The sequence below is a fragment of the Hippoglossus stenolepis genome, chromosome 11 (assembly GCF_022539355.2).
Source record: "Hippoglossus stenolepis isolate QCI-W04-F060 chromosome 11, HSTE1.2, whole genome shotgun sequence".
Classification (NCBI taxonomy): Eukaryota; Metazoa; Chordata; class Actinopteri; order Pleuronectiformes; family Pleuronectidae; genus Hippoglossus; species Hippoglossus stenolepis.
Window position 1 is genome coordinate 4290046 of NC_061493.1, and position 16741 is coordinate 4306786.

The 16741-nt window shown below is 40.4% G+C and overlaps 1 protein-coding gene across 6 annotated transcripts in view; it reads left to right on the forward strand.

Moving 5' to 3' along the window:
* Positions 1-16741, forward strand: part of astn1 (astrotactin 1) — a 423848-nt gene that overhangs the window by 127193 nt on the left and 279914 nt on the right. For all 6 annotated transcript variants that reach the window (XM_035171471.2, XM_035171474.2, XM_035171470.2 and 3 more), the window contains one exon: positions 3099-3266. In XM_035171471.2, coding sequence (XP_035027362.1) covers positions 3099-3266 — 168 coding nt within the window. The remainder of the gene's footprint in view (positions 1-3098; positions 3267-16741) is intronic.

Here is a 16741-nt window from a genome sequence, read left to right on the forward strand (position 1 = left end):
ACATTATCACACAATGGCCGTGATTCACAAAGAGAATGTAACTTAACATTATTTCTTCGCTGGTCGTACGGGAAAACATTTACAAAATTCACATAGAAAAAACAACAGCATTACAATGGTTGATGTCAGGTGGCTCATCGACTGCTCTATTTCTTTATTGTTTCTAAAACAAGTTTTAGCTGAAGAAGAATCAAAAATGGGACAAATTTATTTTGAGCTTGTGAAGGGATTTTCACAAATGATATTCAAATTTGTAAATCCAACTTTGAAAAAGATCGGCATTCGTAAAAGTGAAGAAACTAAGTGCTTAAACATCTATGAACAGAAACAAAGCGTGAAACTAATGTCCTCAGATTTTTTTGTGTGTAGCTGAAGCCACAAATACAAATGTTGTCCCTACACGTCTACACTGATCTATACTCTACACATGCACTGCAGATTCAAAGTTTACCGTCATCAATTTTAAAGCTCTACAATAACTCTTAGGACCTGCAGAGGAGACGAAGGCAACGAAACCTCCCGCCCTCTGATTGGACAACTTGACGTTTTGTCATTGGACTGTCAAAGAAGTGAAAATGTGTCGTTGCTTCAGTTTCCCCTTTAAAATTGCATTTGTGTTACCTCATACAGTCAATTTTCACACAATCACTGTCTCCATTAAAAAAAGATACCAATCTTTTCCCCCTGTGTACAAACTTGAATTTCCCTTGCACATTTATTTTACAGGTTTACAAAGGTTCACAAACTTTAGATTACGTGCGAACATCACCTCACAAGCGCAAAATCTTCCCGACGTTAATGAACCTGCATATCTGTCGCTAATTTACATTTATTAGCAAAATCATAAATAGGCCCCATGAAACACCCTTAAAGACTGTTAACTCGGAGAAGGTGTTTATATGATGCCAAACTGACGATGGATCCCATTGTTTCACACTATTTATGTCGCAAGTGCCACTTATTATACACACGTAAAAATAACGTGAGCCAAGTGTCACTGCGGGTACCTGGGGGGTGCAAAAGAAGAAAAAAAACTGAGGCAGTGTTGATTGATAGCTGGTAATTTCTCATAATAATTTGCCTAAAAAGTTAATTCCCAGAGACTTTAAAGGGATAGTTCACTCATTATCCACTCACCACTATGCTGATGGAGGGGCAGTGGTAAACAGTGTTGCAACCAAATCCAATAAAATTGAAGTAAATGGAACCCCTTATTCAGACATAAAAAAACACAACATGCCTCCATGCTGTTCGTGTGGTGTCATACAAGTGTCCGCAAACCCCGACATTTATATTCGGCTCAAATAAAAATTGTTCGGTGAACTATCCCTTTAAGCTTCAAAGCTTGGGTTGGTCATCCTTGAAAAGCTAGCAAGAGCAGGCCACGCTTTACAACGATACGTCCCACCCCCTCCCATCAGCCCGCTTGTTTATGCTACGCCCCCAAAACTCATGAACGTGCCGTGACTCGCTCACCAACTTCTATCATCTCTGCTTGTGCAATGTATGAGTCTCTGGCTAATGACTGTGGCCATGTGCAGTGAGAGCATGGGTAGGCAGGCAGGTCAGTTAGTGACAGACAGGTACACCGACCAATCCTTTCATTCACTCTGGACGATGATTGATTGTGTTTCTTTCGGTCCTGCGAGAGCCACAGACATTCTTTTTTTTTATTTCTAGACGACTTTATTGATGGCGAGAGGATTTCAACAAAAGATAAAAAGTGTTTAAAAAAAAATATGACCAACCTTACCTTTAGCCAAGTTTCTATCCAGATACAGTCAAATGGGCAGCACATCTTATATTATCTGTACGAGCCATAATAATGATTTAATGTTCTTTCTATAGAGAGTCATTGAGTTGCCAAGAAATACTTAAAACTGTGTTTCCACAACTTTCTAATGTCACAGTATGGGAATTACAAAAAACTGTTTTTTAAACCAAATCCTCCGGTGCATTGATATAAAAGTCCAAACTAATATATATAGTCTAGTGGTCCTGTCTGAAACTTCAACATTTTATCTGATCAAGATCTTTTTTCAAATAGCATGAAATACTGTTATACTACAGGCTTCACATTGATCCTCTCGTCACTGTTACCCTCCACCTCCTGGTGCACGTGTTTCGCTGCAGGGCAGAAAGAAATAAAACAAGATTCCTCAGCTGGCTGCCTGTGGATTCTGATGATAACAATAAGGAACATGTTATCCTTGTTATTATTGCCACTGCTTCATTAAAATGTTTCTGACAATTGGGATATTATTATAAATGAGTTTGCTGCTTTCAAGGTTTGCTGTCTTGGTTGGACGTCATCTCAGACTTTAATAATACATAAGACTTTGGCATCATGATTTTGATAATGTGTTTTTCAGGGTCAGTATAATATTGACGCCAAACACATTCTTAGTTGACTTGATTTTAATAAAATGCTATTTTCTTGTTGTGAAGATTATCTTAACACTAGGGGTTGCATTTGTCTCACCTGTAATTTTCCATTTCCGTGTGGAATCAATTTGGCTCCGATATTTTAGTTGGAAGGTTCAATGCCAGCGTCTTTTCTGGTTTTTAATTACTGTAAAAAAAAAAAACAGATTACTATGAAACTTGGTGGAAGGATGCAGTATGAGACAGAGAAAACCCCATTACAGTTTGGTTCAGATCCAGATCAGGGGCTGGGTCCAGGTAAATTTTTTTCACTTTCATTAACATTGAGAGATAGGTCAATTTGCAGCATTGTCGTTGATTTCTCAGAGAATAATTCATGGATTTTGATGACAAAAATCTGGCGTGTTAAGGGAAGTGATACCGATGAGTGTGGGCAATTTGGTGCAGATCCTAATAAATACAAATCTGGATCAAGTGAATTTATATGTGGTGTCATATCGGGACTGCTTTGGCTGAGGTATGCATCCCAAATCATTCTCTCATGCTTTTCCACCCTGTCTCCACCTGCCATCCATTCACCCCCTCCACATCCCTTTACTCCTTTTCCATTCCTCCTTCTCTTCTACCCTCCATCTGACCCTCCATTTCCTGCCTCTGCATCCCCCTTTCCTCGCACTCTGTCTTTACGTCCCTCCCCTTTCTCTCCTCCTCAGGATCGAGGTTCATTTTGCTGCAGGGGAGCCAGTTGGACGCCTCCGACTGGCTGAACCCTGCCCAGATCTTGTTGTACTACCAGCAGAACGCCAGCGGGCCCTGGGTCAACGAGCTGTGTGGACGACGCCTCCTGGACCCCTGTGAGCACCAGTGTGACCAAGACACAGGTAAGCCAAGAGCGTGACAGAGACACGCATCACTTCTGCACGCTAACAGGATCTGTTACCAAAGAAACCCGATGTTTAGTGGTCCCAATCCAGAGATACAGCATGGAGGTACCCATTAACATGACATGTCAATCAATCACTGCAACCACAGAGCAATTCCTCCTCTGACTTGACTTGACTGAATTTAAGGCAGTGACTTCTTCAAAGCAACCGCTAAAGCTGCACTAAATCTGGTCAGATGGATTTGTCTTAACAACAAGGGAATAAAAGCCCTTTCCCCCGATTGTTTCATAACCTGCAAGATTCATAACTCACACAACTGCTAATATGAAACAAACACACCAGACTGACTGACTATGGCAAGAACAAGTCATGCTTTTAAAATGTCAGCAAATGCACTTTAAGTGTCAAAGGCAAAATAAATGGTTCCCTAATTCAGAAGAGTGGCCCTGTGAGTGTTACACCATTACACACTATATTGTATGATTGGATTAAACTGGCTAATTGAAGAAAAATGGAGAGGAACTCACAATTGCAAGGCCCCTGTGTTAGAGGGCACTTTGGAGCTGGAGGACTTTTCATGTCCAGGATCCTTTAAAGCAGACGTTGGTGCTGTGGAGGACCTCGGTGATCAGGTGGAGTTCTCTGGTACCAGAAGCTGGAGCTCTCGGAGCTGAGAATGATGATTATGAAAAATACGGGGGCCTGTGTGACCATCTACAACAAGTGAAGAGCTCTGTGAAGGTCTGAAGGGAATGAGTGCGGTCTGGTGGTGTTTCAACAGCAGTCAAAACGATTGTACCCGAAAGTACTCGAGTTTCAGCCAGAAACAATGTAAACTCCTAATGAATAATGAATCTCCATCATTATATATTTTGAAATGAACACTGTTTGAATGGCTTCCACTAAAGGACAGGTGCTGGGGGACGTGGGGCTCTCACCTCTGATTGGAGAGAGTCATATCGTTTAGTTTACAGCTCAAAAGACATGTGTAAGTGTGAAGTACCTCTTCCTTAAAATGCTTACATAACGATATGCTTTAGTTTATATGTATCTATTCTCTTTAGCATGGCAATGGTTGAGATGAAATAGAAGAAAATTTAAAAATAGAAAACGGTAAAAGATGGTGGCAACTGAATAACGTCACATCTATTGATTGGCAGGTCCCAGGGGAATGTTTTTGATGTGAGAATATCCAGTGACTATAAAGAGCAGAGCCAGCCGGGGGGAGGTGAACAGGTGACCACCACACTGCAGCAGGTTAATCATGTTTTTAACCAATTTGAAAGACGTAAATATATAATTGCCGAGGACATGGTTGCTTTTATCACTGACACTTGGGCCCGCTGCACACGTGTGTGGCGGCTGCATCGCTGATCTGTTGTGTCTCGCTCATGTCTGCTGTTCACACTCGGGGTGTCTCTGCTGCGGAGCTGCTACGTGAGGTTTCTGGAATGACAACTGTATTTCCTTAAATAAAAGTAGGCTATGTTCTTCACTAAATTTCATTACTATCTGGTATGAAGCTTTGCATCTTCCGGTCCCGCAATAAAAATATAACCCTTGTTAAAACAGATGAATGAGTTCAGAGTGCTTTTACTCTGAAACAGGAACTCTTGCAAATATTTACGTTTGTGTCATATTCAACAGGGATAAGAAAAGATAACATAGTTTTGCTGTGAAATGCAGAGAAAATAGTCAAGACCTCGACTCTTTAGAAGGGCAGCGTGGCTCACACGCAGGAGACGTGCCTCAGATGTGCAGCTCACGCAGGCCAGTCAGTGTGGCTGTTCTAACCGGGTCTAACGTGATAACATGTTTGCCTGAAATGAAAAGCAAGAAGTTCCTCGATGCTCATGCGCCGCTCACACATCCAGTGCCACATCATTTTCTGATGAATTTCTGTAACCAAACTCACATGTGGGCAAAAATTGCTTGCGTCAAGCAATTTAACATCAAGCATCGAGCGATTACACCCCCCACCACTGCAGGCACGTCCTTCCTGTGACGTGTTTAACACATGAATGGTCACAAGTGTTCTGTAAAAGCCACAGCACTGATGCCCAGGGATCATTTATTCCTAGTTATTGGATGTTTCTTTAAAACTCAAATGACACAGAAACAGGTTTTATTTCAAATCAGTAAATTTGCAGTGAACTGCTCAAACAAAGAAACAAATGCTGGATGTGTTTCAGTTTAAATGCTAGTGGCAAAAAAAGATTTGTTCTTTCTGTCACAGTGTATGAGGATCAATGAAGAGAGCTGATGTTTGTGTCAAACATGGCTTCATCACAGTATTATGGAGCACCGACTTGTAAACTTGTCTTTGCAGGGGGTCACTCCAGGTGTCTGCCACTGCAGTGTCTGCATGCATCCCTCAGTATTGGCTCCTCACCAGTGACTATTGTCTGAGAGCCCAGAACTCTGTGGCTGTTACTCGGTCTGTGGCAGGAAGGAGCCTTTTTTCCCCCCCTGTGTTTACAGGTGTGACTGTGACTCTGCTCAATCGAGCTGCAGGGCCAGAAATGGAAAATAGATTGCCTGCAGCACTTGACCTGGTTTTCTCCAGGGGAGCCGTGTGGAGCTGATCAATTAGCTTGCATGTCTCCACTGTCAACTTCACTTGGACTCCAGGTAAAAGCAGAGAGACGGTGTCCAGCATCAATTTTAAAAATGGATAATTTTTCTAAGCAAAAAAGTAAATAGATAAATAGATGTACTGTTAAAAGCCACTATTAAGAAAATATAATGGAATGGAATAAAAAAAATCAGTAAATGATACTGGCAGCTTTAGTTTGCAGCTAATTCATTACAACCTGTGAGACGTGCCCTGTTTGGGATTTGAAATAAATGTTCTCAGCTCGAAGGATTTCCATATCTACGGCAGATAATGCTTATAAACAATTTAGTATTAGGTCCATATTGAGGAAATTGTAAAAATAATCTTAGATTTTGAGATTAAAGTTGTAATATTATATTATTAAGAAATTCAGTCGTAATGTCATGTGAATAAAGTTGTGATTTAATGAGAAAAAGTCACAATATTACCAGAATAAACCTTGGAAATACCACCGATGCTTTCCTGTGGTTCACTTCCTCTGGATCCTAAATCCTCAACCACAACGTTGCATCTACACAGAAGAGGCAACTTCCTTCAAGTCTGTATAGTTCTTTCTTCGATTCAGTATCTTTACAAAGTCCTGATACTTATGATAATGTGGTGCTGATGAGTATTTTGTTATTTGCGAAACTTTTACTATAGTAAAACTTAACAAGATGCTCCATACTCCTTTTTTACACAGGCGACAGGCTGATCTTTCAATATTCTCTCTGTAAAATAACCACCAGTCTAAACTTTTGACGACAGTCTCATAAAATTGACTTTCTTCTTGTAATATTAGATAATATTTCAACTTTATTAAAAAATCTCTGAACTTCTTCTTCAATATGGCCTCAGTTGTAGTTATATAGTAATATCCCCTTTGAGTGAATATCTAGACGCTTGTACAAAGTTAAATGAAAGAAGCTAGAGAACAAAAACACCTCAGAGCCACAAGGTAGAGCAGCGTTGTGTTGTGTTATCTCACTGGGCCTGTCCTGCGCTGCAACCTCTGCCAGTTACACCTCCTCCTTCTCACACTGTGAGGGAGATATCTTGGCTATTGATTCACGACTGAAATAGAAATATAGACAATTTTCTCTTCTTTTCATAAATCTATTTATCTCTCCTCTTCTGCTGCATTGCATACAGTTTGTTTTGTTTAGCATGGGGGATGGTTGCTAGCACCACAGTGTTGACAGATGGATGAGAAAATGGGTGGAAGTGATAGATGCGAGCTCGATGGTTTGCCTGCACTGTTGTGTTGAGGAAAAAGCATCATGTCGATAGCTGACTGATAGTTCTGTTTTGTGGCCCAACAACAGAACACTGGAGGAGTACAGAGTAAAAAGTAAACGCCAACGTAGCAGAATATTGTTCTTTAATTTAATCTCCACTGGTCTCCGCGATCACACAACTCTCACTTTCTCACAATTTATATCTTTGCAGTTGTTTTTAAAGATTGCTTGCAGAGGCTGTCGGCTGAATACCAAAACAAGACGTTGATGTAAAAAGGCAGCTGGGATGTTGAAAGCAACTCCCTGGCTGTAATAGCCCGACTCACAACTGTAGATTGGTGGATGTAACACACGATGCGTGCAAAGACTCTGATCTGATTTAAAGTACACGGGGGGGGGGATACATTTTGCTCCGTTTTTAGGATGAGCATATTCCTGACATCTGGAGAAAAAGAACAATTATGAAATGTGAAGAGGAAACATTTCATATGAAACAATGTGACAATTAATGTACAGAGATTTGTTTTAGCCACACTCGAGGCCCAGTGTGTGTCTGTACCATGTGCATCGACTGTACCTAATGTTTTATTCAAGCCACAGACCACGTTCCGATTCCAAATGATGAGAACAGTTTGCTGATAAAACAGAATTGTAGAACATTTTGTTGTTTAACAAGCTCTTCATCACTCGCTCTGCCAGTGAATAAATTTCCATCCTGCCTGCCTCTGAAATTCACCATGGAGGAAGCATGAGACTGTAAAACAGAATATTTTAATACCTCTTGTTGTTTTAATACATTAGACAAATTTTAGACGAAACAAACACTCATGATCTAGTTGCACAGGGACAGCACAGTGTTACTAACTAAGTTGTGGTGGGTGGAGGTTGGTTGTGAGGAGTTAGGTGGCTGCTCTGGTCGCCTTGGCAACATTCTTCATCCTTTGTGTGGTGGATAGCGCTGCACACTTTGATGCAGGAAAGCTGGATGCGAATCCCATATAACACATAAGTAAGTGTGTGTGGTCATCATTCAAATTGTTGTCACTGATTAGCATTTGGAATTTGTTTGTAAGTTTGCAGCCAAGGTGAGGAGATGACAGATGGCAGGGACATAGGAGTCAGTGCAGCGCAGGGGGGAGTGGATGACAGGGGGGTGGGCGTGTGGCAGGAGAAAAGGAGAACAAGGTAAATGTGACATCAAGGGTTGACAGGCGTGCCACCATTACTCTGGGTCCCTGATGTGATCTGTGCCGATTTAGGCCTGTGACATAACCCTTGAAGTATATTGCTACCTGACTGTTGCCCCCTCAATATGAAGTTGATTCATGTTTTCTAGTGTTAACATTTAGGCATTTAAAGGTAGGTTTGGTTTTTCTCGTCTTCTGAAAAAAGAAAAAAGAAAAAAAGTGTCTGGTCGTCACAGATCTGTTATAAACTTGACTAATCATTTCATTTGGTCCGTCTAGCATACCTCTCTGTCACTAACTGAGTCATGTCATTTAGCTGACGCTTTTATCCAAAGCAACTTCTAATAAGTGCATTCAACATCTGTGAGGGGCCATTCGCATCTTGCCCATGGACACTTCGGCTTGGGCTGGGATTCGAGCCACCGACCTTCTGGTTGAGGGAGGACCGCTCTACCCCTCAGCCCCTACACACACCCTACCTGTGCACTCACTGTGCACTGAGTCTTAAAGTGGTAGTTCACCCAAATATCTAAAATTCGAGATATAAAAAGTAAACTTTGTTAGAGCAGAATCCAATACAATTGAAGTAAATGGCGTTTCCTTCTTCAAATGTAAAAAAAACAGAAAAAAATCATAAAATGCCTCCGTACTGCTCCTGTGGTGTCATCCAAGTGTCCGTGAGTCCCGACATTCAAATTTTACTCAAAACAGCATCATTCACACCATGTTCTCAGCCTGAATGTCCACTGTTCTCCTCCTCCTAGTTACTGCTGCAGGAACTGCAACTATCGCGAGTTCTCGAGTGTTTTTTTTTACGTTTGAAGAAATGGTCCCCATTTACTTCAATTGTATTGGATTTGGCTGGAACGCTGCTTAAATATCACAGGGCAAAAGTGATGCTGTGTTAAAGGTACAAATGAAACTGGAACAAAGGGCCCCTGAGGATATCCCTTTAAGTGTCCATCACAAAGTAATAGTTCATATCCAAGAAACTTGATGTACTGTTAGTAACGATGACGTTTTGGCATGAATGATGTGAAACATATGGCCTCCGGAATGGGCTTTGAGATGAAGGATATGTGATATATAGTAATTGATTGTTGGTGTTGTGGTGAGGTTTACCCTAACCCTCACCAACCTTAGCCCTGACACCTTTTGGCTAAAAGTGCCAAAATATTATTGGTACAACAGATGTCCCTAAACATGTGGTCAACCTGTGGAAGCGTGTTACCAATCTCTCCTTCCTGTGGTTTGGATATTTGAGCCCTTATACTTGAAAAAGATGGTTTCTGTTAATTTAGTATAGTTCTTAACACGCTGGTTTCATTTTTGGTTTAGTTTGAATTAGTTATTTGTCTCCATAAAAACACGATGAAACGTCACGATCAATGAAGGAGACTGATCAATGGTCGAGTGTGTATTGACGGGACCTCGCTATTTTCAAACAGAAAAATATACTTATATTTTCACTGCATACCAGAGATCCTGCCATTACTGTTAACTGTGTGTTACGCTGGATGTTGCGAGGTGTTGGTGATGTCACTGTATTTGGATTTGAGTGACGACTCTACAAAGTGACGTGACATTTGTAGCAAATCGGTGTCAGGTCATCTAATTAAGGCCTTTCAGTCTATATCTGTTCAGAGAGCAGTATCCCTTCATATCTGAATAATGTGCTGTGTACACCCCTAATGGAGGTGAAACAAGATGGACAGAATGAATATTTTTAGTCGTACCCAATTTCTTGGAAAGTCTGTGGCAGTGCGTCACTACAGTTATGAGTGCAGGAAGGATTCTCACATTTAAAGCAGAGAAACTGTCTTCCTTGTTTTACATCTATTATTCAGCAGCCCGACTCTCCCCAGGGCAATACAGAGTGAGTTCTGAGACCTTTCAATGAATCAAAAAGCTGGATCAGTGTGTGTGACTCATGCCTGCCTTTGTTGGAGTCATTTTCTGAGACTCGCCCGTACACCCAGACACACACTCTGTCCACTATGTAAAATCATATATGGACCAGCAGCACTGACAGCGAGGCTTCAGTAATTGTATTGTATTTCTCATAGGATGCATTCGTAATGAATCCCTCATGCATATGTGTGTGTGTCAGTGTGTCTGTGTGTGTGTGTGTGTGTGTGTGTGTGTGTGTGTGTGTGTGTGTGTGTGTGTGTGTGTGTGTGTGTGTGTGTGTGTGTGTGTGTGTTGCAAGGAGATTGCAGAGAGCTTAAATCCAATGGTGGAGGAGATACTGATGAAAACTGAGATGAGCTGCGACAATATCTGCGCTACTCCTGCGAAACATAAAAAAAAGATTGAGGCTGCTGTAACGAGCGGCGCTCCCCCTTCCTGCAGGAGCCCTAAACCTGGACGATTTGGGTTCTGATGTTTGTGGGCTGTTTTCCTCACCTTCGTTCCTCCGCTCTGTCTGCTCTGCTCTCTCTGTGTGTGTGTGTGTGTGTGTGTGTGTGTGTGTGTGTGTGTGTGTGTGTGTGTGTGTGTGTGTGTGTGTGTGTGTGTGTGTGTGTGTGTGGGGGACACAAAGAGACATGTTGTGCCTCTGGAGACACACGTTCCCATATCATAACATACTGGCTTGATTAATGTGACTGCCTAATGGATCGGTGTGCAGATATCCGCTTGATGAAGCAAATAGTTTTCAGCACAAGTGATTTAGTTGTACATGCACAATAACACACCGTGCTGCTTTCGTTGATGCCCAAGAGATCATGCGGCTATTTAAGACTCTATACGTTTTCTAAATCCGGTTGCCCTAAATATAGTATTGTCACGTGTTTTAAAAGGTGACGAACAGCAGAGTGGGAGATGTGGGAAATAAAGTGTGAAACTGTCTCGTTGCCTGTTTATTGAGCTCTTGGAATGTAACACCTTGTAAGTGTAAAACAAGTTTGAGTTCAGTGCTGTGGCCTCCGAAACACTAATGAAAAGAAGATGAATGATTGTTCAGCGGCTTTGTAACAAATCCAAATGAAAACACTGCAGCTCCTGTCATCTCATTGCTGCACTAACATTAGTTGTTTTTTTTTTCTTTTCTTTTCTGGACACAATCCAGGCTGTCGTTCAAAATGTAAAAGCCGCTTTCAAATGGCAAATATTTCTGATCTTTCGCTGCACGTTAAACAAAGCAGCAAAGTAGCAATTATGTTCAGAGGTCCACTATCTGCACGTTGGGAGTGCTGCCAAGGAGAGTGTTGGCGCGGCAGCCAGGTGATAGTCAAGAGTGTATGAGGAGGCGGTTTTCACTTCCTGAGGATAAATGGACTAAATAAACCTGAGTAAAAATGCATTAATAAAAGCTGTCATTCATCAGTTTCCTACAACAATTCGTATATAATATATATTTTTTATTTTCTTTGTCAGCCTGTTATTTAGCAGGATTGCACAAAAACTATTGGATGGCTTACTACGTAATTTGGTTGGAAAGAAGCAGCTTGGTTAAGGAAAGAACCCATAAAAATAAATCAATTTTCTTTCTCATCACCGTTTCCCACGAAATGAATTCAGTCGGTGGTAAATTCCGAGTGACGGGTAAACAGACTCAAGAGTGAAAGACAAGTTCAAGAGAGGGAGAACTGCATTGCATTGCACTTCAAGGGTACGAGCACAACCGCAGCTTAGTATGAGGTCTAACTGCATGGGCCGTAAAAACTTTAAGGGTGGTGGCGTGACCGTGATCACATCAAATAGTGCAGCCAATAGCACAGCCCACTGCTATATAATGCAGCAACAGAGTAAAGCACCAAGTTAGAGTTCTTTTATTTTATTATCATTCATATGCAATTTATTTGGTCGCTTCTGAGACTGTGGCAGGACAAATTGCATAATGGCGGGTTAATGGGAAACTGTGCTTTGACATGGCGATGGATTAGCCTTGGCAGAAGTACACTCTGAGTGCCTTCTAGTTATAGATAATATTAAGAGGATATGTATTTGTTAACATGCACCATATGTGCTGTAGACCTAAATATGTTATGTGATTTTTTTTCTTTGACGTTTCTTTCAGAAAAATACAGAACAGTCACTGAGAAACTAGTGAAAAAACAAAGAATTGTCTGCACTCCGACAAGCTGGGAGCCTCCTAGACAACATTTGCAACATGACCTTTAAGAAGTTCTTTTACAGGTTCAGTGAGCCAGACCAAAAAAACACAACACAGAATTGGCTAATAGATTACACTTATTTGCCACAAGTGCTTTTGATGAGCTCCTTCTGTTTTGTCTCACTATGAGCCTCACAATACCTGGGAAATACGCACAGGTATATGTATAGTGAAAGGTCAAAATATTCAGGTTGTAGCATTGACATTGGTCCATTCATTTCTCTCTCTCTTTTTCTTCTTGCTCAATTACTTGACTGAGGGTGGTTGCCATTTGTGGTCTTTTTGTTAACAGTGTGAAGCACCAGTGCATTCACATTGCATCCAAATCCACTTTTGCCAACTAAACTAGACAAATAGATACAAATACAATAGTGCGCCTGACCACTCTTAAAGACCCAACAGATTTGCTACTTTAATAAGATGGGGAATGGACAGGAAAATGACAACATGTCAGTCTGACACTAGTAAATCAATTTGCATTGTTGTAAGATGGGGCTTTTCCAGTTAAACCAATCACATTTAGCCGTGGCCATCATGTTGTTGCATCATCAGCTATCATCTCACTGCAGTACATCTTGATACATCTCTCCACCACCAAATTCACCCCCGGGTTTTCACCACAGCCGAGCAGCATCCATGGGGCCTTCTACAGACCAACATCTGTGTCCAGACATCACTATGGGATCCAGTCCCCAAAGACTTCACACTGTTTTCTCATCTTTTCTATCCTGCCCATCCATTGAAAATTATTTGTTTTAATAATCTGGCTATATTATTGGGTTGATTAATACCCAATAATTTTAACGATTGGGTTTTTTTTGTTCTTGTCCAACTAACTTTCCAGATTTCAGGAATTATCTTGATAAGTACAATGTCATGAACATGAATAGAGATGAGTTGACTTTACACGAGTTCCTATCTCTCTTTCCTGAACTAATCTGAGTTTTGTATCTTTTTTTTTATTCTGGCCTAAATGTCAGCAGCAGTGTAAACACAATGCACTTTCTCTTTCTGATTCTCCTTCACTTCATGTTGGCAAAGCACTTCAAAAAAATGAAGCTGCTAAATTTCTTTCTGCATTGTTCAGTCAAAAAAGCAAAGCAAATGGATGTTGAATATTTATAGACCTGCACAGATGGATATGCAGTGTTTCAGAGGGATTACGTATTGGCACAATGTGTTCACATTATCTTCTGTCTTCGTCTTGAGTAGGATTCATTTTTTTCCCTTGTCTCTCACTCAAAGACTCTTTGAGTTTGAGCTTAACTGGACCCGGTCTTAGAACTGATGTAGGATTAACTCAAGAGCACACAGTGATGCTCTTGAATTTATTATACGTACGCTTTCGAATATAAATAGACTCAAAAGCACAAAAAGCTTGAGTCATTTCCTTCTGTGAATATGTGAGTATGATATACTGTAGCCTGGCAGGTATTGACAGTTGACCTTTTCCATTACCACTGGTGAATATAGCCTTGGGGCCGTGCCCTTCACTTCCCTCCCGTTGAGCATGAGCAGAGCATGTTGTACATGTTACTCCTGAGTAACCCTCTAAACCAAAGGTGAGACCCCATCAATCATGCTGAACAAACTCAAGGCCGACATTTCTCCGGGGAGCCGACAGCCGAACAAAAAGCTGATGCTTCACTGTTCTTTGCTAAAAGGCTTCACTTATCAAGAGCATGCCAGCAGAGCGTATGGAACAAATCCAAATCCCTCCACCACTCACACTGGTGAGATTTTAGAGTTTTTTTTTTCAATTTGTCAAACAGATAGCAGTAGATACGCAGACATCTTCAGTAATCAAGCATCTGTTTAACACATAGGATCCTGAACCCGTGGTCTAGAAACAGTTTTAAATGACCAAAGTCCTCCAGTTGCTATGCAGTGCACATGAGCACTGTAGCCTGTGTGATCCTGTTAACACTCGCCCCAAAATGTCGGATTTTCGGACATTGCTGTGCCAGCCAGGCTTTACTATACTAAATAATGACATTGTTAAGTGTCCATTTATTAGACTAATCAATGATGTAATCACTTCACATCACTACTTAGGTCGGGGGTTATTCAGTCACTGCAACCAGTCAAATAACTGTGGAAAGAAACAAATATAAACTGAGTCAATTAAATCTGCACATTTAAAGTAATGATTAAAAGTTAAGTCCAGTATTGACTTTCAGGATGTCTGGCAGCCTTTTCCCACTGTGCACAAAGTTGGAAACTACTGACAAACACAAAGTTCTTTTTGTTTCCACTGTGTTTTAGTGACAGTAAAGATTAGACTAATTTAAATGTGACCATTTGATTTGAGAAGCCATTTTTGTGTGTGATGCAACAACACATTATTTTTTTACTGATACTCTTGCTGCTGAAACAATATGCTCCAACACCATAACATGATGATAGCTTCAAAGATACAATACAATCACATGCTCCAATACAAAATACATATAAATACTCAAATAAAAACACGTATATATGCCATTCAGCTTACTAGTTGGGAATGGAGATTTGTCCAGTGCTCTGCATCTGTGCATTTAATGCAAAATTCCCTTCTCTTCAAGTGAAAAGTATAATAACATAACCGTCAGTAAGCTTTGAGAACATTTTAATATAATATTAATCATAACATACTGCACATTCATACTTAACTCTCATGCTATTACACTGTTATATTAAAAACCATATTCAATTTAAAAATTTACAGACTTAAAAAAAAAAAAATCTCTTAAGATTACAGTTACTTTGCTATTTTGCCATATTTAGAATTAAATAATCCTGAGTAAAAGCACATTTAAAAAAGCTGCCGTTAACATGTACCAACATTTGTATAGATCTTTTTTTAATGACAAATACATTCACTTAGAAACTAAAGTAAAAAATAAATAATTACCTGAATTACCTTCTGAAAGGTTTTGAAGCCTCCTGGAGATATTGATTCGTGATGTGACCTTTAAGAAGTTCTTTCACCGGTACAGTAAGCCTTATATAGTGAGGCAAACAAAACCACACACACAATCAGCTAATAGAATGCTCAGCTAATTCTATTTCTCTTTCTCTCACTATACACGCCCCACGATTCCTGTGAAATACAAACAAGACCTTATCAGAAGTGGCAACGTCACAAATAATTGATACCTTTTATGTTAATCACTTTTGTCCAGGATCTGACCCACTGGTGTTCAAAGTTGACAAACTCAGAAACCTTCTCACACTCTGGTGCTGGGTGTTGAGGCTCCTCAGTTATTTTCAGGTAAAAAGTGAAAAAAACTACGCAGATGTAGAATCTGCATAATTATTTTTTCAACATTTCTGTGTTAGGAAATCTTTATTATGTGGGAGTATTTTCACTTTCCACAAAAACTTGACTTCTGTATCTCTGCAAAAGAGTTGCACATTGATGCTTGATGTTTTATATGTATTGTATGATTTGCTGATCCTTTCAGCACACACAGTACTTTGGATATGAATATAAATATAATTATTAAATAAATATAAATATAATTTGCTCACAAAGCATTCTTTTAAATCAAATGACATGAAAAACAAAAATGAGGACTATAAGAATAGACTGTAAGTATGTATTCACCTTCACTCATCAACGGCCTTCCACTGTAAGTGGTAATGGCTCTGTCCACGACGGTGTAGCAGTGTCCATGTGGTGGTAGGAGGAAAATGGAATAGAGGGTGGGGTTGTAATGATGAAGAAGAGCAGTGTTGTGGCTTCAAATGCATGACAAACAATCCTAACAAAATGGCACTTAAAGGCCAAATTCAAAATAATAGCAGGTCACCTTTGGTTGAAAGAAACAAAACAACATGAAGGCTGGTGTAGCTGGTGCAGGTCGTCCTAACGTTGTCCAGCCTGATGCTGCTCTCACATGTCACTGCTTCCACAGTGCGTGAGCAGGACATCGGGCAATTCTCTGGATGTGGTAGAAAGAAGCCAGGCTTTGTCCAGTCCTCCAAACCAACACACACAGACATACAGCACGCTGTAGTTAATTTTTGTCTCTGGATCCTCTAGGCAGTATGCCGAACATAGCTGTCACCAACGATCCACACTGTGATGATGGGAGCAAAATAAATGAGTGTAATAAACGCTTTAGGTAATGAAAAATATAAAGTTCACTGAAAAGGCCACTTTCTATCAGACAGTCTGTCATGTAACATCTACTGTATAAAAAAGAACGAGGAAGCAACGCATGGCTGAGTTTTTACATAATACTGAATACTGTATGTAATGGCATCTGTGTAAAGTAGCTCAGACTGGTACTAAGAGTTTATGTTATATGCAGCAAGTGGAAGCATCACAGGTAGCCATGACCTCAACA